Source organism: Stenella coeruleoalba (assembly GCF_951394435.1).
Source record: "Stenella coeruleoalba genome assembly, chromosome: X".
Lineage (NCBI taxonomy): Eukaryota > Metazoa > Chordata > Mammalia > Artiodactyla > Delphinidae > Stenella > Stenella coeruleoalba.
Window position 1 is genome coordinate 120,269,557 of NC_137152.1, and position 22,864 is coordinate 120,292,420.

A 22,864-nucleotide genomic window follows, 5' to 3' on the forward strand; every position below is an offset into this window, starting at 1 on the left:
TTGTGTGGTGGCAGCACCATTTGAAAGCACTATTGCATCTACATAGCTTATCAATTTATTTTCCTCAATACTGGGAAAATTGTTTTCTTCTGTGACTGTCTCCCTATTAAATGATCTTTAATTTCTATAAATCTAACTCTCAAACATCCACTTCTGAGACACGACATTGTTGACAAGCCTTTGGGAGAAGAGGCTGTCCATGAGGGGCCATCGTGAGATCAGGGAATCCTAATTCGGTGACAGACAGTTCTCCCTCCCCAAAGAAGGAAACTCATGAATCACTCATTATTTATAGATTCTAGTCAGTAAGAATAAATCCAATCTAGATGTTTAAAGCAAGGCAGTGCATCTTTATATAAGTGCCATTTAAAAATAAGGGCTAATTAAGTGAAAGCTAAAATCTGCTGTCATTTCAGATGTTTGCTCCCACAAGACATAACAGTGATAAGTGTAGCTAAATTAAAAAGACAAGTTACATTCTCTTTGTCAGAGCTGTTTTTATCTCTAGTGTGAAATTGGAGATTTTCATCTCAACTTTGTCCTTTAACATTTTTCAAATGTTACATTGTGCTATTCTTAATCCTGGAAAAAATGCACAGGATTCCTTTTTTTTTTTGTCCTTTTTTCCTCTCAAGTCTCCATGCGCTCCATGCATGGTATCTCTTGACTAGTAGGAATCTGAATTGGTGAAATGTCCAAGTATTCATACAGAGCCAACTAAAGGAAGACCTGCTCACTTGAAGCCAGGGGCGAGCACTTGAGTGTGTCTGTTTTCTGATGTCGGTTTCCCAGCTTTGAAGCTGGGCTCCGGTTATGCAAGATGCTCACATTGGGGAGGCTGGGTGAAGGGTGCATGGGCCTTCCCTGTACGTTTCTCTGCAACTTCTCATATATCTATAATTATTGCAAAATCACTTAAGAAAAGTAAAGCAGCCCCCCAAAGCTTGGCCACACAGAACCCCCAGGCAAGATTCCCACGTGTTCTGGAGTATTCCGTGGCCCTTGAGGATCAGGGCATCACCCCCTGGAGGTTCTGGTTCAGCGGGGCGAGCCGGGGCACTGGCAGTGCCTGGCACGGTGGGGAAGTGCTCCCCACCCCAGGGTGCCGAGGCAGAGGCGAGGCAGGGCCCGGGCCCCAGGAGAAAGCCAGGAGGGCTTCTGGAAGTGCCCGCTGAACGCTGACCTTCGGCAAACCATCCTCTGCCCCGGGGCTTTGCTGAGCTGGGACTGAATCCTTCTGGGGTTCTGCACAGGCCGTGAAGCAAAATGGGTGCGGGGACGGGGTCACCGAGGGCACGTCATCACCCACTTGGCGAACCTGACTCCCTGCGTGCCCTCAGGAGGGAGAGTCTCTAGAAGCAGTTCCCTCTGTGGCACTTGTGTTTCCCAACCAGGGTCCCTACGGACCCAGCGGTGTGGTTAGGAACAACCGGAAAACGTCAATCCGCAGATCAAGTTCTAAAAGACTCAAAGCTTTAAAAACTGCGAGTCTGTAAGAAAATAAAGGACAGCCATAAACCTCAAGACACGTAACCTGCTAACTTTAGGTTTTAACAATTTCCAGGCAAGAGCTGTAATTAGCCTTGTAACAAGTAACCACTTGTAGGGAATTTTGTACTTTTTAATAATGAGATATAGATGAATGGGTTCTGTTGTCCTTGCTTTGATGCTTAGTAGTTTTAAGTTTTTTGTAATAATCCACCTTTATGTTAGTCTATTGAGAGCTTGTGTTTTAAGTCTTGCTTTGTTCTCTTATCTGAATCTTTAAGGGAAATAAGGTAAAAATTGAAATATCTGGGAAGTAAGTCCTGTACGTTCAACTTTAGAAACTGTCAGTGTTGGTTCTGGTAGGACGCTTGCTTCAATAGAGCCAAGGAGTTAATGACAGCTTAGTGTTTACATTGTGTTTTCCTTTAAAAACTAACAAGTAATGCTTTTTTAAAGAAACGTTTTCTTGTAATTGTAAGCTGATTTATTTGGATGATTAAAATATTGGCTTGAGCACCTGGTCTTTTCCACCTTAAGCTCCAGTTCAATGTTAGATGTGTTGATACGTATTCATGGCAAGAACTATCTGGCTGTTATTTGATTCATAAACTTGCCTGAAATATTTGAGGTCTGGCTCTTAGCATCAAGAGTCTCCTGGTGGGCTTCCCTGGTGGCGCAGTGGTTGAGAGTCCGCCTGCCGATGCAGGGGACGTGGGTTCGTGCCCTGGTCCGGGAGGATCCCGCATGTCCTGGAGCGGCTGGGCCCGTGAACCATGGCCGCTGAGCCTGCGCGTCCGGAGCCTGTGCTCCGCAACGGGAGAGGCCGCGACAGTGAGAGGCCTGCGAACCGCAAAAATAAAATAAAATAAAATAAAAGAGTCTCCTGGAAGCTCTGTCCGTCATAGAGTTCCCATAGGCGCGTTTCCCAGGTAAAGGATGCCAGTCATGCACTCGTCCTATATATCTGGACATCACTCAGTGTCACTGCAGACTGATTTCATGAGAAAGGCCACCTGGTAGGTCGCTACCTTGAGGACACTATCATTCCCATATTAATGACAATTCTTTTATATGAATTATTTTCAGACATTAAAGAAATTATGGGCATAATTTTGGTTTGAGCTATAGAACTTTATCTTCTGATGATAACAGTTTTGTATACTTAGATTACACTTACTGGTAATTTTAATGTAAGACGCAAGAGGATAGATATTTGAAGCAAAGAAGGAGTTGCTTTATAGTGATTGAGAAATAGAAAGTTACATTGAAAATGCTGCCGGCAAGTCAGAGGACACTCTGGGCATTAAGACACATGATGGTTTTTCTGGAGAGAAAGTTTATTTGGCCTCTGAGTGAACAATTTTATTCTTTCTTCTTAAAAGGACACCATATTTGCTTGAGTTTCATGGGAAAGATGCAAATAGCTAAAAACCGAAAAATGAACAAAACTCACGTTGAGATCAGGAACTTATTTCAAGAAAGCAGATTCTAGATTTTCTTCTAAAGTGAGTGACAGTGCAGCCTTACATCATCTACAAGTATGTCACCAGTACAAGGTTCAGCAGTATTGAGTATTTACCCGGGCCAGGTACTGACCAGGGCAGTATCCCGTGCTCAGATGTCACCAGGAGGATGCTTGGACATGTTCTGTAGGTTCCGTGTATGGACAGAGAAGCATGCTATACATTTTAGTGCTCTTTGCACCAGAAGTCCCTCTGTCTCTGAATTGAACTTCAGTTAACGGCAATCACTTGTTTTCCCCGGGAGTACTGAATAACTAAGTATTCCTGTGGATTCCCCGTCAGCCTAAAGCCTCAATTTCATAGCTAGCTCAGCGGCATTGCTAATGTGCGGTCACAGAATACACAGCGCTCGGGCCTAGTGCTGCCAGAGTTGAGACCTGCTGAGGGTGCCACACGCTTTGGAAAGTTCAAGAAGGCAGTCCGGAGAGCATGATCTTGATCAGTTTTCACCTTAAACCTCTTGCCACTTAAGTACAGAAAACCGTTGCCGCTAACTGATGCTTTACCAGAAGTTCTCTGTAACGTTGGGGTCGGGGGAACACTAGCATTGGAGGCCACAGGCTGATAACAGGAAAATGGGTGGAAGGAAGATACTTAGAGGAAAAGTGCCTCCAGAGAAAGCGCTTGAGCAGGGGCTGTATAATGCTTCCCGTCCTCATTCGGTCAACAAATATGTATTCCACCTACACAGGCCAGACAGCATTCTGGTTACTGGGGATCCAGGGTGGGAAAAAAGCAAGTGTCTGCCTTCATGGAGCCCGTGGTCTAGGAGGGAGGACGGTAGGGGTCCAACAGTAACAAATAAATAAATATAGGTCAAATGGTCATAAGTGATGGAAATAAAATGGGAAGGAGAATTGGTGGTCCTGTTGTGGGGGAACATGTGTCAGAGAAAGGCTCACTGATTAAGGTTACATTTGCGCAGAGATGTGAAAGAAGTAAGGTAGGAAACCATGAGGGCAAAGGATTCCAGACAAGTGGAACAGCAGGTGCAAAGGCCCTGAGATTGGTGCACGCTTGTTGCTTTCCGGGAGCGGCACCGAAAGCGTGGCTGGAATGGATTGAGCGAGAGGAAGAGCAGAGACGTGGTGGGGGACATAGCCAGGTGGCAAGTACTTCCACTTTTACCCAAAGTGAGATGGAAAGCCACAGGAGGATTTGGGGCAAGGGAAGGATTTGACCTGGCTTAGGTTGTGACACAGTTACTCTGACTTTAGAGGTAAAGATGAAAGCAGAGGACCAGTTAGGAGGTGTTATTATAATCCAAGTGGAGATGGCAGAGCCTTGCACCAGGGTGGTAGCAGTGAGGTGATGAGGATAATGCTAAGGTTTGGGGTTCAATCAGTGTGAAGGATGGCGCTGTCATCTGCTGAAATGGGGAGACTGGGAGGAGTTGTGAACGTTGCAGTCCTCCGGCGGCAGTGGCCAAGTCTGCAGATCACAGTGGGGCTGGAGGGCGATAGATATTTAGGAGTCGCCAGGGTATGGATGGTATTCAAAGCCCTGAAATTCATCAGTGTCACCTTGAGAGTGAGCATAGAGAAGAGGTGAGAGGCCTGAGGCCTGTTGTTTCAGAGATCAGGGCATTGATTCCGAATTCACAGAGAACAGTTAATTAAGAATTTTCTTAACGTTCTGTCACTTTCTTAATGGATTAACACACCACTGGTCCCTTTTGAGACAGTTGCACTATTTAATAATCATTGCTTTTCTTTTTCTTTTATATTTTAGTGTCTTTTACCCGTCGATTGCTAATACTGCTTAAAACTGATAGGCATTTTTGGGTCTGGAAATCTGAGAAATCTGAGATGTTTGTAGCCATAGAAAATTGCGGTCTCAAAAGTATACAATTGTTAATCAAGATAGAAGGTAGTGTAAGTCTAGTCTAAATTTTTCACTGTTATTCCTTGCTTAAAAGTCTCAGTTGGGGTTGTGATTTCATGGTAGGCAAATCTAGTAAAAAAAAAAATCAAAGGATGTAGTATTAATAGAGTATTAGTTCCTTTACACTGAACTTGAAATTCTTTCTCTTTTTTTTGCCTTTTCTAGCCAATATTTGCATTTTTAAATGAAGAAAAGTTTGACGTGGATGGATGGATGGTTTATAATCCAGTTGAAGAATACAGAAGGCAGGTAAGTCAGTCGATACTGTAGATGTGGGGAATCTCAAACCTGCCTGGTGATGATATGCCATCAGTCACGCTCTTTGAGTATCAGTAACACCCTTGCTAAATAAATTTTTCCTGGCAGTGGTATAATATGGCTCATTCTAGTACTGTGGAACCTACAGGCTCATCCCAGGGCCACGTTCAAGCTGCACTAGAGGCTGCATGGCTAAGTTCTCTTTCCTTCCGCTACGCGAAGAACATCCATTATATTGTTGTCCATGAAATGAATCAAATACTCAGAGTCTAGAGAAGCCAGACTTCTGTACCTTACTACTCAGGAGTTGATGTCATGATGTATGTATTTGGGAGCCTAAGTATTACTGGCAGTTAGATTTCTGTTATATTCATTTCAGTTTAAAGATTCAAATGAATTAGAACTGTTTTCCTGTAATGACTTTTCCAAGAATGCTTTGATGAATGTGTATGAGAATTGCCTTTACTGCTGTCTTAGTAAACTTCACCCACATGCATGTTTACTTGCAATAATAAAGCGGGAGGCTTCGTGTATTGTTGCTGTTCGGGGCAAAGGTCTCTCTGCAACAGCTACACTTTGACCCCTGCTGTAACCAAATCATAGGACAGTTAGGAGTTTTGTGATGAGGTTTTTCATAATTCTCATTCTACAAAGCTCATAAAGTAATTGGGAAGTTTTGTTGAATGAGGTTTGAGAATCAAATCAAGCCCAGTGAATGTAAAGTAAAATCGTAGAACCCTAGACTTGAGAAGAACCTTCTAGCCACCACTTCCACTACCAGGCACCTGGGTTGACTTCCCGGTTTAGCCTTTTTCTTTTTTAAATTAATTTTTATTGGAGTATAGTTATGTTACAATGTTGTGTTAGTGTCTGCTGTACAGCAAGTAAATCAGCTATAGCACAGGGAACTCTACTCAGTGCTCTGTGGTGACCCGTTTAGTCTTGATCAGTGGTTTGCCTCTGTTCATAAGAAGATTCGGTGCTCAGGGATGTGGGTGTGGGAATTTATCTCTAGGGCACATGTATGCGGTAGTATGTCCTGTTGCTTCCAGAACTCAGATTTAGTTTGTTGAGTTTTTGAAGGCTGTGTGTACCTCTCATTTTAATAACCTCTATTCCATGTCAGTTGTGGAGGCAGAAGAGGGACCATGAAAACATCTTGCATGTTTTGGAGACCTCTGTAGTGTTATGTATTAAAATATTTGCACCTTAGTTTTTGAGTGTTATTGACAATATTAAGACTTACTTTTTAGGGCTTCCTGTTTTTAAGCTTGCATGCATATATGAACTCTTGAAGGTATTTAGTTCTAGAATGCCATTATATTCCATCTTTTTTTCTTATACCTTTCTGATGGGACTTGTAACTCTCTAATTGGACTCGACATCCGACTCATCTGTCTGGCCCGAGCTCTATAGGGCCAGACGTAAAGATGAGGTACTATTTGCGTCCCCAGAGCAAGCACCCACATGGCTCACTTTTGTGTGTGTACTTGTGTGTTTGTGAGCATGGGGAGAGAGTTATTCCACCACCTCTGGACCTTGTCCACAGTAGCTACAATTTTGTGGGTAGGCGATAGGATGGGAGGTGTCTTCCGCGTCACACTAGCAGTCTGCTTAGAATGCAGATGAGTGTATTTCTCACACAGCCCATAGAGCAATCACCCATCCCAAACCACTTGATTGAAGAAACTCTCAGGAGGTGGCGAAATGAGCCTCCCCAGAGGGGTTTTCCTTACTTCCCTTCTGTGAATGTCTTCATAAGCTCAGCCTCTTTCTACTTTGGAGCAGGTTGAAGCGACTGGGGAGTGGAATTGGCCTGATTGCTTTTTTACCCTCAATCAGACACAGATGAAGATTACACAGTGTACTTTTCTTTAGGGCATGGGGCGGTTTGCACGGGTCGGGGAGGAACTTGGGTTTCTCTTTATTGTACAAGTAGTAGAGAAAAGTTTGACATGAAATCAAGGAAGATCTCAAGTTCAAGAGAATTTGTATTTACCAGCGATAGTTTAGAATTCTGGAACCCGCCAGTGTTTTGTCTTGTGTTCTTACATTGTCTGGATTATCGATCGATCTGCCTCCCTTACTATAAATCAGTACACCATTACTACCCCGCTGTCAGAGGCACACGCACATTCTGCTCGAAAGAAGAAAGGAGACCCATCCAAGGCCAGATCCAGAGATGAAAGCATCAGTGCTGACGTGGACTTCCTTTCTTCCTGCAGGGCTTGCCCAATCACCATTGGAGAATCACTTTTATTAATAAGTGCTATGAACTGTGCGACACTTACCCGGCTCTCTTGGTGGTTCCATATCGCGCCTCAGATGATGATCTCAGGAGAGTTGCAGCTTTTAGATCCCGAAATCGAATTCCAGTGAGTACTGCAATTAATGTTTTCTGTAAGGAGTGCCTTTTCTTCCATGAGAACAGTAGTCAAATGATTCAGAGAAACACTCTTTTGGAATTTCAGTCACACAAATAATTATCAAGTGTCCTCTGAGTGCAAAGCAGCAGGCCAAATGGGGAAAGAAGTAAGACGTCACCTGCCTTCCAGGAGCTCGCGATCAAGGACAGACAATGAACTCAAGTAATTCTTATACAGGAGAGGGTACAGGTAACACCAGGTGGAAAGGAAGAAGGAAGGACAGGGTCCCTGTGGCTTGTGTCTTTGTAGCACAATAACTGACAGGCATTAGGCTCTGGGTGATGTCGGTTGAGTTATGCTGGAAACCGTGCACTAGCCTATGTTATGGAGCCTATGAGTATAGGCTTTTACGTACCACCTTTATTAGGATTTGTCTATCCTCATCACGTTTGTAAGCTGCCTTCATACCATTAGCAACCTGGGGTCAGGTGCAGACTATCCCAAACTATATTTACGGTATCACTGGACCTAGTTCATAAATTAGTCTTTGGTTCTTAAATATTTATGTACGAGTCACCCTGTCTACTCTGTGTCCATAAATCTTGTTGGCTAAAAATTTAGAGAATTTTTCCCCTCTGTTAATTTCCAGGGCATGTCATAATAAGTACATTGTCTTATTTTGTTTTGGTTTGATTTTGAAAAACAAGGGTTGAACAATTAAGATTTAATGTCACGTTGCCTTTAACTTCCAAGTCTAGACATTTTTGTCCCTAAAAGGATATTTGTGTGAAACTTTCGTTATGCTATCAACATAATATGAATTGTAACTTTTTTAATGCACTTGCTTCGCTAAGCACGAGTGTCCTTTCGTATCTTCACGATATATATTATACTTGAAAGTATGTTCTTTGGCTCCTTTTGCGAGAATACTGTGCTGATGAAGCTAGAATTACCATTTCGCTCCTCTCGTGCTCGACCCCTGCCCTGGCTAGCTGTCTTGCTAATCCATGCCTCACCCGCAGGAGAACTGGGCTAGGATAGTGTGAATTGACTTTGTTCACTCCTTCATTCAATTAATATTTATTGAACATCTACTGTGTGTGTATGCGCGCGCGTGTGTGTGTGAATTTCACGGGATTGGGGGTAGGAGAGGAAATGAAACAACTGAACCCAGCCCACTGTGCTCAGGCTGCCGTCTTGATCCAGTTGTTCCCCCTGTTCTGAGTGAATGGGAGCCCACTGTAGAGCAAATAGAATGCTTAGCTTTTTACTTAGCCATTTTATTGATCCTTCTTACTTTGTGATGGCCAATTTGCATTTATTTTTCCTTAAAAAAACTAAGGCTAAGCTCTCCATCACTTCTCTATCTTTTATAGATTACCATGCTTAATAATATCTAATAATAGGGCTTCCCTGGTGGCACAGTGGTTGAGGGTCCGCCTGCCGATGCAGGGGACACGGGTTCGTTCCCCAGTTTGGGAGGATCCCACATGCTGCGGAGCGGCTGGGCCCGTGAGCCATGGCCGCTGAGCCTGCGCGTCCGGAGCCTGTGCTCCGCAACGGGAGAGACCACAACAGTGAGAGGCCCGCGTACCGAAAAAAATATATATATAATATCTAATAATAGATAATGTACTCTTTGTGATATACCTTCTAATCACCTGACTCTTGACTATAACCCAGGAAATGTATTTGCTTTTGATATGAAATCATTAATATTTGATATTCAGTTCTTTTTTAAAAAAAAACATATAAAGATACAAAAAGCATTGATGAGAAAGCAGTCTTGTTATGTTGTCCATAAATAAGATGCAGAGTATTATAAAATATCACTGAATAACAAAATGATCCACATGTATTAGTGTTCCCATTAATGGATACATACTCCTTTGTTCTCAAACAGGTTGGTCTTAATGTTATCGAATTCTTTAACATATAAGTAATACATATTTATTTTAGACATTTATAAAAATACTGGTAAGGCTAAAGGAGACTGCCACCTAGTGAGAACCACAGACTTCCTTTTATTTGGAAAAAAGAAAATTATTCTGTGGTTTATGTCTCAGTCTGCTTTTTCTACACCGATGACTGTCTGTTTCATGTGCCGGTGTGTAGATGTACTGTATAGATTGACAGAAAACTGTCAGTCAGTTTTCTATTCCTATTATAAACAGTGCTGTGATAAACATCTTTTGGTGGCTAAATATTTGTGTACATCCTTAATTATTTATGGCTTCTACATATTAACTTCAAAAAGAATAGCCTGATATAGTAGCATATACTTTAAAAGCACTCACGGTAGTTGATGTTGTGATATTTGCATTACTTGGACCTGGTCATCTGTATGGCAAGCATCCTTTTTATAAAGGTAGTTGAGATCCCAAAAGAAAAAGCAGGTAAGAGGTGAAACAACTCGTAACAATAGCATTTCTTAACATGGCCTGGTGATTCCAGTCTTAAATCTCCCAAGCAGAGAGAAGAAGGGCAGAAGAATGGAGGGCATGCGGGGAACAGGGCCGTTTCTTGCATATGACCTGATTTAAATTTAAAACTTGATGAGGGTCTTTATCAAATAATAACTGTCTTGTATGTGCAGCGATTTGCTCTTTTAAAAGTGATCTCATATTGGGAATTCCCTGGTGGTCAAGTGGTTATGACTCCACGCTTTCACTGCCGAGGGCCCAGGTTCCAGCCCTGTGTTGGGGAACTAAGATCCCACAAGCTGCCCAGCGCGGCCCCTCCAGAAAAGAGTGGGGACTTCCCTGGTGGCACAGTGGTTAAGAATCTGCCTGCCAATGCAGGGGACACGGGTTCGATCCCTGGTCCGGGAAGATCCCGCATGCCGTGGAGCAACTAAGCCTGTGCGCCACAACTACTGAGCCAGCACTCTAGAGCCTGCAAGCCACAACTACTGAGCCCGTGTGCCACAACTACTGAAGCCCACATGCCACAACTACTGAAGCCCGCACGCCTCCACTGCTGAAGCCCACATGCCCAGAGCCTGTGCTCCGCAACAAGAGAAACCACCGCAGTGAGAAGCCTGTGCACTGCAACGAAGAGTAGCCCCCGCTCGCCACAACTAGAGAAAGCCTGCGTGCAGCAACGAAAACCCAACGCAGCCATAAATAACTAAATAAATAGATAGATAAAATTAAAAAAAAAGAGTGATCTTATATCAAATCAACATGTTGTAGACCTTAAATTTACATAGTGTTATAGGTCAAGTATATGTCAATAAACCTAAAAAAAATTAAAAATACATAGATACTTATAAGCGATCTCACGTCTTTTCCCTCTTGGAGGCAAAGCCATAGGAGGTGGGCAGGGCAGGTCTCACCTCCATGTTGTAGATTAGAAAGTGGAGGTTGAGGGAGGCCAGCACTTGTGCCCAGGCCTCCCAGGCCTGAGCCTTTGGAGTCTTAGTTGGGGGCCACAGTGGTGTTTTGACTGGGCCCTGGCAGGCACGAGACTAAATTGAATGAGTATTCATTCGTATGATATAATCTTTTCTCACTGACGTGTTGTCATTATTATACACAGTGATTTTTATGAACATCATTGCTCGTCATTTGCCATAGTGGGGAGGTGACTTCAAAGACGACAGTGTACTTGGCCTTGTATTAAGTGAGCTCGAACACTTGTGCTTCTGGGGTTGTGTCTGCTTTTCATGGGTTTTCGTACATGCGTTCTCCATTCATCCTCCCAGTAGCGTCATGCTGTCACGTGGCTCCGCATTTGATGAAAGAGGGAAAGGACGCTACAGAGGCTGTGAACTCAGCCACCACACTTACCTTCCAGCTTCTGTTAGTTTTATTTTATTTTTGTCTTCTAACAGCTTTATTGAGATAGAATTCATCTATGAAACCATTCATTCATTGAAAGTGGACAGTTCTGTAGCTTTTGCTGTATTACATTTTTAGCTTCCTTTTGCAGGTCTTGTTTCTCAGGTGCTATGAACTGAGAGACCAGGTAGCAAGTGTGCTGGGCTTGTGTGTAAAATTGGAGAAGGTTGATTCTGAGTAAAGGCTCAGAGCTCTCCCAGGAGGCGGGCGTCCTAGCTTCATTGTGGAGACTCTGGCAGCTCTTTGGCTGTCCTGAGATCCTGTTTGCTTCCTTTGGGTTTTCAAGCCCCTGTGTTAGACTCTAGAGTTGAGAGTGTTGGGAAAATGACCTGCAGGTGTGAGGTACCAGGGGTGGTTTTCTTTACCTCTCACCTTTTGCTAAAGCTGTTTCTGGGTGATGACAAATCCAGTGCAAGCTACAGGACTGAAATAAAATATCTGAAGCTTTCTGTTTCCTTTAAGTGATGTAACTATTTTTAGGTAAGCATTTAATGTTTTTAGATGTGGTGCGAATTAAGAAAAGACTCGTAAAGCAACTGGTTATTCTCGTTGGCTCTGAATAGTCATCATCGTTAAATGTGTGTTTCTGGGCACACGTGGAAATGGCAGGTGAACAAGCATCCCGTTTCAGCAAAATGAGATTCACTTCATCCTGATTGTTAGTGCTCTCTTTTTTTTATAGTTTTAATTGTTTTGACATTTGGTTCTTTCTCGATAGCTTAAAATTTCTGAACCAACCGTAGGTGCTGTCATGGATTCATCCAGAAAACAAGACGGTCATCATGCGTTGTAGTCAGCCTCTTGTTGGTATGAGTGGTAAACGAAATAAAGATGATGAGAAATATCTCGACGTCATCAGGGAGACGAATAGACAAATTAACAAACTCACAATCTATGATGCTAGACCCAATGTAAATGCAGTGGCCAACAAGGTAAGTATATTTAATGACATGGTAGAAACTTGCCTTACGTACAGTGTGCAGTGTTTTACCTGAAGGTTGTTGCCATGGCGTATCAACATGTGGGTTTAAATTAAACTTCGCTTAAAGAGGAAAACGAGTTCACTGAAGGTAGAAAGTAGTTTTAATCACAAAACATATCTTAAAAGTTGAATACATTAAAGCCAAATGAAAATAAGCTTTAGGTAAAGTAGAAGTCTAGAGCTGTAGTGAACTTGGGAAAGAGAATCTCTTTGGAGCTCTTTAGGCTGTTGACAGTGATTCTCAGTGTGTACACTAGTGAGGCATCTGTGAGGATTGTGGGAAGCTGTAATTGTTAAAATCCTAAATTTGTAGCTTTATCTAAGCATTCTCTTCACCATACTCAGAAGTGTGTGTTCTCATTTATATGAGACAATCCAAGAAATGAGTAGATCCATGTATGTGAGTTTTACAGTTATACACATAATGGTAATATTTTCAAAGAAATCTGTCTCAAGGGTCGTCTTGGCCTTCTTAAGTAGAGTATGCAGACTGCCCCTAAAGTTGAATGACAAGGCAGTGTTGCCTGCAGGACTCCTCAGCAGATGCTCAAGGTGGAAGGCTGTTTGCCCCTGCACTACAGGGCCCAAGATTCAGAAATACCTTTGACATTCAGTTTAACCTTTTTGGTTTTTTTTTCCCTTTCCCTCTCCCATTGCCAGCTGTCACTTATAAGTATTCACAGTGGGCCTGCCCCATTCCACCTTTCAGATGGATGGCTTCTTGTCAGATGTAGGCTTAAATTTCATCATCTTGAATATTTTGCTTATCCCAAGGTCATTTATCTGGCATCTTCAATTATTCAGAGCACAAGACAAGAACCTGAAAGCAAAACAAGTCCTCAAGCAGCTCAGATAGTTTCAGTAGCTTCCTAAATGGACCCTGTGATGTCTGTCTGCACAGGCGTGTGTGTGGGGCTCCACTCATAATTATTTGCACACAGATTGTGCACCTCACACATTTACGTTTGGACCCGGTATTTGTTACTGCAGTTGGTTTTGTTTTACAAGACGAAAATGATATTGAAATTATTTGTAAAGCAATCAGGTAGTGAAATCGATAAATAGGTTAGGAAATGTAACACAACATTTAGGAAATTAAGTCTAAATATGAATATCTTGTTGTATTATCCTTACCTTTATATTTCTGTTCCTGCTATCCTTCAGGTATAATTCAGAGTTGAATACATGTATAAAATGAAGTATTTCCATGTATACATTTAGCCTGAAACAGATATCATATAACATTAAAATGGGGTACTTAGAAAGAATTTTTTTAAGTATATAAAATGTATAAAATGAATAACTTTATTGTATTAACTCTAAAGCTCATTGTTGTAGCAGTAGAATTCTTGAATGCCTTTTTAACACTCAGGAAATATGCCTGTGTTTCTAGTCCATTTAGGAATGAAGGGAAGGAAAAAATTAAGCAAAAAAACCTAGGCTTGAAAGATCTGTGCATCATTCTCTAAAAAAACACACTCAGGTTCCCCTCCTCCCTCCACTGTGTCTTCCTAGTCATCTGTATCCATAGCAACAGGCTGTGTACGTGGTTGTACTAGGTAACATGGGTGGTTCTTTTTTGTTGAAGAGAACTGAAAAGAAAACTTCAAAACTAATCAGAGATGTGGAATTTGAACTTTTGGGAACTCAGTCTATGCTTGACTGATTGATTTTTACCCTTCTGAATTCTCTCCTCTTTGGACCTAATTGTTCTGCCCTTGTGGATATTTAGAAATTTACAGCCCTGTATGTAACAAGCAACATTGCACCATTTTAAATTAAAGAAAAAAACAAACAAAGGAAACCTAGAGGCAGATAAGATCCAGCAGCCTGTGATGAATTAAAGCAGGACTGTGTTAATGTCTGTTTTTGGCAGAAACTTTGGCAATGAATTATTACTTTTTCCTCCTATCATCTTCAGTGATCTACGAAAGAAACTCCAGAGTTAGGAATGTCTTTGAAAATCACTAACTGTTTACAAACCACATGTACAGAGAAACAGGTCACATGTCCGTGGGAGGGTAACGTGTGTCCTCGTGTGAGAGGCTTGCAGATCCAGTTCACAACAGTGACTGCCAGGGGGATAGGTGCACCTCTGTTGTGACCTCTGATGGCAGCTGCAAGGTGTTATTCCCTGAGGTAGGGGTAACCAAGGAGAGGGGAATATGACCCATTTGTGTATGGATTCATTAGCTGATAACTATTTAAAAACAAAGTGAACGTTTATTGTCTACTTACTACTGATGCCATTTGTAGCAAGCTTTAAAAACACATTTCTGTCTAAATAAAATACAATTTCTTACCTAGAGTCTCTGGAGATCAAGGCCTCTGGCTTGTACATAGGTCTCCAGGTTTGAAGTTCAAGTGGTAGCCTTACTTCTACTGCAGGAAACCTTCTCTGTGACTAACCCCGGAAAAAAACCATAGGATGTATTGGCCCTTCTGTCCCGAGCTACAAGTTTATATTCCTTCAATTGTAAATGAAAAGAGAAGAGGTATTCCGTGGCAATGGCAGGCATGTCGCTTGTCTGTCCTTTACCTGCGGGCACTGCCGAGATAGTGCAACTTGGCTTTGACTGTTTACTTACCTTTACTGGTGAGTTTACATATTCATATGTTTTTATGATGTTAATTAGCATCCTTCCATTTCAGCTTGCTTTCTTCGAAGGTCCCCGAATAATTTAACTTTTTCTTAAAAGGCCGGAGGCCACACGTTCCATGGCATTTTAAAGCATTAAGCAGAATGCAGCCAGGTTCCTAAACAAAGCCAGAGTGTTTCTTTTTGTCTTCGTGGAAAAGAGGCATCTTCACGACCCTGTGAAAGGGAAGTGACGCCCAGCCTAGCGGGTGGATGCTGGTAGGCGCCACGGCAGGTGGTAGCCATCTCCATCTCGTCCCCCTTGAAACCTTTTGTCCCTCCAGGGCCCACCACGTGCAGCACTGTCCTGGTGTTTGCATAGCACACAGACAGTCATGGGGCACTAGAAAAGGTTCAGGCTGTGAAGTCAGATGACTTAAATTCTGCTGCTTACCTCTGACTTTGGGTGTAGTTAAATAGCATCTCTTCTCATTTTCAAAATGCAGTTAGTAATACCTGTCTTGCAGCATTGCTGTAAGAGTTAGATAAAATTATGTAAAGCAAGAATCACAGTATCATTAAATGGTGGCTGGTGTTAGCTGTTATAGAGCCTGGCTCCTTTTAATCTTATGAGACCTAGGTAGTATTATCCCCTGTTCTACAGGAGACAGCGTTGAGGCGCAGAGAGGTTAAGTGCCTTGCCCCAGATCACACAGCAAAGAGGGGCTGAAACTGAGCTATCGACCTGGGTCTATCTGTCTCCAAAGCCTGTCGTTTTCCTCTAGCCCGTCCAGTCCCATGGGAGCCTGCCCCTGAAGAGTACTGTTAAAATCCGATGGAAGACAACGACCATTCAGAACCTGCTCTTGCCTTTCCAGATCCAGAAGAAGAGCTAGTAATTATAGAACATTTTGAAAATGATTTTTTCTCACAAATACAGATCCTCCGGAAATTGCCAACTCACCGTCTTTTTTCCCTAGCTCAAAGTGTGACTAATGTTGTTGACGCCTAGCGTCAGATAGGAAGTCGGGTCACATCAATTATCGTATCTAAGTTGCAAGTTCTTAGGTTGAGATTTGGAGGACCAATAACCTTTGAAATATTTGTGTAAGTTACTGAAGCAATAGAAAACCCAACTTACTGTTTTGTGTATCTTATTGTTTCTTAGGCGACAGGAGGAGGATATGAAAGTGATGATGCGTATCATAACGCCGAACTTTTCTTCTTAGACATTCATAACATTCATGTCATGCGGGAATCTTTGAAGAAAGTCAAAGACATTGTTTATCCTAATGTGGAAGAATCCCACTGGTTGTCCAGTTTAGAATCTACTCACTGGTTGGAACATATCAAGGCAAGTATATTTTTTTGAAAAAAGATACACATATATAAAAAAAGAAAGTAATGGTTTAGTGGATCAGGAAATCTTTTTGATTCCTTAAATTTAAAAAAAAACTGAACAGCGAGAGAGAAAATATTTGTTGTATGTAGCTCTACATTTGACAATTTTGTGTTTCTTTACAATTTGCTTACCTAAATTAAAGATTTCACAATATTATCTCCAGAATATTTTTTAGAGTTTGTAGAGATGTCACTTTCCAACTCGTCAATAGCAAGTAGTTGAGGCTTTCACCCAGGTTTATTTAGGAGTAGATAATTTATTATTGAACCATTACTGGGTATGACCCTCAAGAACCTAGAGCAATTGTTTTTATTGAAACTTACCTCAAATTGACTTTGTTTAAAGAATGAGTTTTGTGTTTTTATTATATTCAATCCTTCATCTTGATAGAGGCATCAAAAACCTCCATTCTTTTAAAAGTACTTGAAGTTGGGACTTCCCTGGTGGCGCAGTGGTTAAGAATCCGCCTGCCAATGCAGGGGACAGAGGTTCGATCCCTGGCCCGGGAAGATCCCACATGCCGTGGAGCAACTAAGCCCGTGTGCCACAACTACTGAGCCTGCGTTCTAGAGCCCATGAGTCACAACTACTGAGCCCTTGTGCCACAACTACTGAAGCCTGCACGCCTAGAGCCCATGCTCCACAACAAGAGAAGCCACTGCAATGAGAAGCCCATGCACCGCAACGAAGAGTAGCCCCCGCTCGCTGCAACTAGAGAAAGCCCATGCGCAGCAACAAAGACCCAACACAGCCAAAAATAAATAGATAAAATAAATAATAATTTAAAAAAAAAGTACTTGAAGTTATGTGAGGGAACTAACAATTTTAGAAGCCACCATTTAGTTCTATAAACAAACAAAAAGCCAACCTTAAATAGGTGGATTCTGAAGATAGAGTGTTTTCTAGTCAAAATTTATTTTCCAACTTGACAGGAGTTATAATTTTAGTCAGTCTCTCGAACTTTCGGGGTTTTTTTCGTAGTTTATCATCCTCAAAAATGAATTGCAAAAGATCTAATTGTGACAACTAAATGTAATATGGTATCGTGGATAGGATTCTGGACTAGAATAAGAGAACATTAGGTAAAAACTAAGGAAATCTGAATAAAGCATGGCCTTCATTAAAATTGTTTATTAATAATTTAATAATATATCTATATTGGTTCATAGTTGTGACAGATGTACCATACTATTCTAAGATGTCAATAATAGGGGAAATTGGGTCGAGTATATGGGAACCTTCTGTAGTACCTTTATAACTTTTCTGTAGATTTTGAGAATGGCTCTTCAAGGGCTTTTGTAGACAAAGCAAAAAGATACAGTTTAGGTGGGTTTAAATTTTTTTTATTATTATTAATTTATTTTTTGGCTGCTTTGGGTCTTTGTTGCTGCGCGCGGGCTTTCTCTACTTGTGGTGAGCGGGGGCTGCTCTTTGTTGCGGTGCGCGGGCTTCTCGTTGCGGTCACTTCTCTTGTTGCAGAGCACGGGCTGTAGAGCTCACAGGCTTCACTAATTGCAGCGTGTGGGCTCAGTAGTTGTGGCTCACGGGCTTAGTTGCTCCGCGGCATGTGGGATCTTCCTGGACCAGGGCTCGAACCCGTGTCCCCTGCATTGGCAGATGGATTCTTAACCACTGCATAGGTGTGTTTAATTTTTTAAAGGAAATAACTACACAGGTCTGAAAAGGTGAATATACTGGTTGGGGGTACCATTCACTCCTCACTTGAGCAAGAAAAGAACCACAGTTATGTGATTGGCTCAAGGTGAGACATGTTAAAAATAGAATGAGGTTTCAAACCCAGCCCTTTGGTCATGGAGCCTAACCAGTACAGGCTACAACATGGATGAACCTCGAAAACATTATGCTGAGTGAAAGAAGCCAGGCATAAAAGACCAGCTACTGTAGGATTCCATTTCTGTGAAATTTCTAGTAAAGGCAAAACTGTAGAGACAGAAAGCAAATCATTGGTTGTCTGGGGCTGAGGGTGGGAACAGGGATTGGCACCCGGAACTATCTTGGGTAATAGAACTGCTCTGCCACTGGATGGTGGTGATGGCCGCAAAACTGTATAAGTGTATTAAACCATATCGAAGTGTACACTTACAGGTAAATTCTACTGTTTGTAAAGTGTACTTCTGTAAATACTTAAATCATCAAAAAATGCCGTCAGAGCAGTAGCTCTTCGTACGCATACATTTAGTCACTGCTAGGTCTCAGATTTCTACTAGAGGCTGTCAGTTTATCTGCAGGTGAGGATTCCGCAATTTATGAGCCACATAAGGGTTCATATCTTGTCGATTTAAAGGCCAGAAGGTGATTTCCATTGTATCATGCCTTTAAGGTCTAGACTGGACCTCTTGGGCCAGTGATTTTTCTAACGTGATCACTGTTATTGGTTGCATTGTGTCCTCCCAAAGTTTATATGTTGACGTCCTGACCCCCAGTACCTTAGGGTGTGACCTTATTTGCAAACAGGGTCACTGCAGATGTGATTGGTTAAGGTGAGGTCTGACCGGAGTAGGGTGGACCCTTCATTCGATAAGGCTGGTGTCCTTATGAAAAGGGGAAATTTGGACACAGATACATGCTCAGGGAAAATACCATCTGAAGATTGGAGTTATGCTGCCAGAAGGCAAGGAACTACCAGAAGCTTTGAGATGGGCCTGGATCAGGTCCTTCCCTAGAGCCTTCAGAGGGAGCGTGACCCTGCCCACACCTTGATCTTGGGCTTCCAGCCTCCAGAACTGGGAGATAATACATTTCTGTCATTTAAGCCACCCAGTCTGTGTGACTTTGTTACGACAGCCCTAGTGAACTCGTACAATCACATATGTGAAAGAAAGCTTGAAATGCGGTTTGGTTTTCGTGTATTTGTCTTGTTTTTTAATACCTACTTGCATTCGAAGGCAGTTTCTTTAGAGGAAAAGCAACAGACCCTGCAGCTTCTGGCCTTCCGTTTTCAGAACTCTTTCTGTTCTAGACATTAATAGTATTTTAAAACGAACTTTAACTAGGGCTAAAAGCTATCAGTTCAAATTCAAGCAGTCCCTTCCAGCTCGCTACTGACTCGCATGTTTTTCTTTGGCAGCTCGTTTTGACGGGAGCCATCCAGGTCGCAGACAGGGTTTCTTCAGGGAAGAGCTCGGTGGTGGTGCACTGCAGCGACGGATGGGACAGGACTGCCCAGCTGACGTCCCTGGCCATGCTGATGTTGGACAGTTATTACCGGAGCATCGAGGGCTTTGAAATATTGGTCCAAAAAGAATGGATCAGTTTTGGACACAAATTCGCATCTGTAAGTAAACAATAAAGCTAGTTTTTTAAATGTCTGATCACCACCATCTGGGATTAAAAAAACTATTTGTGAAACCAGTGATTTCCTTTTAAAAAGAAAATCTGAGGAGTGTAATGAAAAACACTCTGCAGGTTTGAAAATGTGTGACGCCTTGGGTTTAGCCAGTCTTTTTAGGAGACATGTTTGTCCATCTGCACTATTAATAGTTTCGCTTGAAAGTAATACAAAAAGTGTTTAAATTGAAATTGTGCAAAAGAAGGAAGATACTCCTTTCTCAACTAATATTATAACTATTAGAGCCAAATATTTTGTAGAAATGCTAGACTTTTTGTTGAGGCTTTTACTATTCTCTGATAGACATTTTGAAAACCAAAAGAACCTATTAAAATTCATATTTCCTATTTTCCTAAAGAGCCTATTAAAATTAAATTTCCTATTAAAAGGGTGTCTTGTTTCCAGGCACCCTTTGAATAAGCATTTTGAACAAGTTCCCCACATGGTTCTCATGAAGAGAATCCATAGACAGTTTCAGAAACACTGCTGTGTAGCCTTGTAGCCTTCATCTGAATTTCACAAGTAGTGTGAATAGCATCCTCAAGTAGAAAGAGTCATTGTTTAGTAAATGAATAAATGGTGAGGTTTTTGTCTTGTTTTTGAGAAAGAACCTTTTTTTTAAAGAACTTTTAATTATAATAATCACACCCTTTTGGACATGGTTTCAAGACTTGAAACTTTGGGATTGGTCCCTTAGCAACTGGTAACTTAACTCTACCTGCAGCTGCCCACGACTTGTACGAAATTCCAATCGGATAAAATAGTTGTCACGTTCACATAGCATCATGATGCTTTCTCAGTTTGTATTGATATATTATAGAAGTTTATATACTTAATTTCCATTATTTTGAAACCATACGTTATTTTCTGTATTGCCATGGGAAAAAAAAATACTATTCACTCTCTGGGAAGCTTGGCGTTTAGAATGCAGATTGCCGAGTTGTGATTGTCACACTTTGTGAGTAATATGCTTCCTCAGTTTTGTACCCAGAGATTAAAACAAATCATCACTTCCTTTCAGAGAATAGGTCATGGCGATAAAAACCACGCCGATGCTGACCGATCTCCTATTTTTCTCCAGTTTGTTGATTGTGTATGGCAGATGTCAAAACAGGTAAGAGATATTAGGATGAAAATACATCTGACTTAATGTTGAAATATTTTGATGTAATATCTGGGATTTGCCTCAGAGTAACACAGGGTAGGGATAGAGATGCAACAAGTTTGGCCACGTGCGGATAACTGTTGAAGCCGGGTGATGGGTACACGGGGTTCACTTTTTTTATTCTCACTACTATTTATATTGACTGGGATTTTTCATAATAACGTTTTAAAATTTTACTATTTAACTGTACTCTCTCTGCTGGTGGAGGAGCCGCATAATTGACAATAGCAAGTCGTCTTTTCCAGTTCATCCTACACTGGCATTTGTGTGTAGGCAAGTCTGCTACCTTAGACTACCGTAAATAATTAAACCATCCTGTGTGTCCTGTACGCTCAGGAGAGCCCAGAAAATGGGCTTATTTTCCCTTTTTCCCTCTTTGTTCCTTTACTTGACGCTCAGTTAAGCTCTTCAGCCCTGTGCAAAGCACCAACAGGTGAGCTGTAGCACGCTGCAGACCACAGCCTCAGCTGTCCTCCTGGAGCATTTATGCACCTCTTTTCGGCTCTGTGTGAGATCAGCCCCAAGTTTTCATGCGTTGTTTGCTTGTTTGTTTTCGTCTAGTTCCCTACAGCTTTTGAGTTCAATGAACGGTTTTTGATTATAATTTTGGATCATCTGTACAGTTGCCGCTTTGGTACTTTCTTATACAACTGTGAGTCCGCTCGAGAGAAACAGGTGAGTGTTTTAACATCTTTAACATCTTTTTAGCTAAAGACTCACCAAAACGTGTTTAGTCTGCTGTGAAATAACAAAGAATTTGATAGCTTGGTTTGTGGTTAATGCAAAGTTTCTCATTCTGTACCCCAAGCTTGGGTGTTTTCACTTCAACCAGGGGTTATTGAGTGTATCGTGTTTATTTCAGGGGTAAGACATTGACTTTGCCTTCAGGGAGTAGGAATGACTTTTTTGTTGAGGTATAGATGATTACAATATTGTATAAGTTTCAGGTGTACAACACAGTGATTCAATAGTTTTATAGATTATACTCCATTTAAAGTTATTACAAAATAACAGCTATATTTCCCTGTGCTACACATCCTTATAGCTTGTTTATTTTATACCTAGTAGTTTGTACGTCTTAATCCCCCACCCCATCTTGCCCCTCCCACCTTCCCTCTCCCCGCTAGTAACCACTAGTTCGTTCTCTATATTGGTGAGTCTGTTTCTGTTTTGTTACATTTGCTCACTTTTGCTTTATAGATTCCTCACATAAGTGGACACATACAGTATTTGTCATTCTCTGTCTGACTTATTTCACTTAGTATAATACCCTCCAGGTCCATCCGTGTTGCTGCAAATGGCATTATTTCATTCTTTAATGGCTGAGTAATATTCCATTGTATATACATAGCACATCTTCTTCTTTTTTTAAAATTTATTTTTATTTATTTTATTTTTGGCTGCATTGAGTCTTCGTTGCTGCATGCGGGCTTTTCTCTAGTTGTGGCGAGCGGGGGCTACTCTTCATTGCAGTGCACGGGCTTCTCATTGCGGTGGCTTCTCTTGTTGCGGAGCACAGGCTCTAGGTGCGCGGGCTTTAGTAGTTGTGGCACGCGGACTCAGTAGTTGTGGCTCACCGGCTCTAGAGCGCAGGCTCAGTAGTTGTGGCGCACAGGCTTCGTTGCTCCACGGCATGTGGGATCTTACCGGGCCAGGGATCGAACCCGTGTCCCCTGCATTGGCAGGTGGATTCTTAACCACTGTGCCACCAGGGAAGCCCCTAGCACATCTTCTTTATCCAGTCATCTGTTGATGGACAGTTAGGTTGCTTCCATATCTTAGCTATTAGAGTAGGAATGGCTGTTAAAGGCATGCAAGGTCACCCTCCCAAAATGCCATAAAAATGTCAATAAGGGAAATTTTTTTTTAAAAGGCATAAACCCACAAGAACAGGGGGAAATAAGGAAGGAGACACAGCAACAAACTTGGAAGCTGGAAACTAAGTAGATAAGTGGGAAATAACTGTACTTGAGAAAAGTGACTCGCAAACCAGCAGTGGGGAAGCCAAGAACCAGGCCACTTTGCAT

At 41.9% G+C, this 22,864-nt stretch overlaps 1 protein-coding gene across 5 annotated transcripts in view; it reads left to right on the forward strand.

Moving 5' to 3' along the window:
* The window catches only part of MTM1 (myotubularin 1), a 97,481-nt gene that overhangs the window by 61,350 nt on the left and 13,267 nt on the right, over window positions 1–22,864 (forward strand). For all 5 annotated transcript variants that reach the window (XM_079910039.1, XM_079910035.1, XM_079910037.1 and 2 more), the window contains 7 exons: window positions 5,061–5,144; window positions 7,379–7,528; window positions 12,105–12,293; window positions 16,090–16,275; window positions 19,412–19,618; window positions 20,694–20,786; window positions 21,399–21,512. In XM_079910039.1, the coding sequence (XP_079766165.1) occupies window positions 5,061–5,144; window positions 7,379–7,528; window positions 12,105–12,293; window positions 16,090–16,275; window positions 19,412–19,618; window positions 20,694–20,786; window positions 21,399–21,512 (1,023 nt within the window). The remainder of the gene's footprint in view (window positions 1–5,060; window positions 5,145–7,378; window positions 7,529–12,104; window positions 12,294–16,089; window positions 16,276–19,411; window positions 19,619–20,693; window positions 20,787–21,398; window positions 21,513–22,864) is intronic.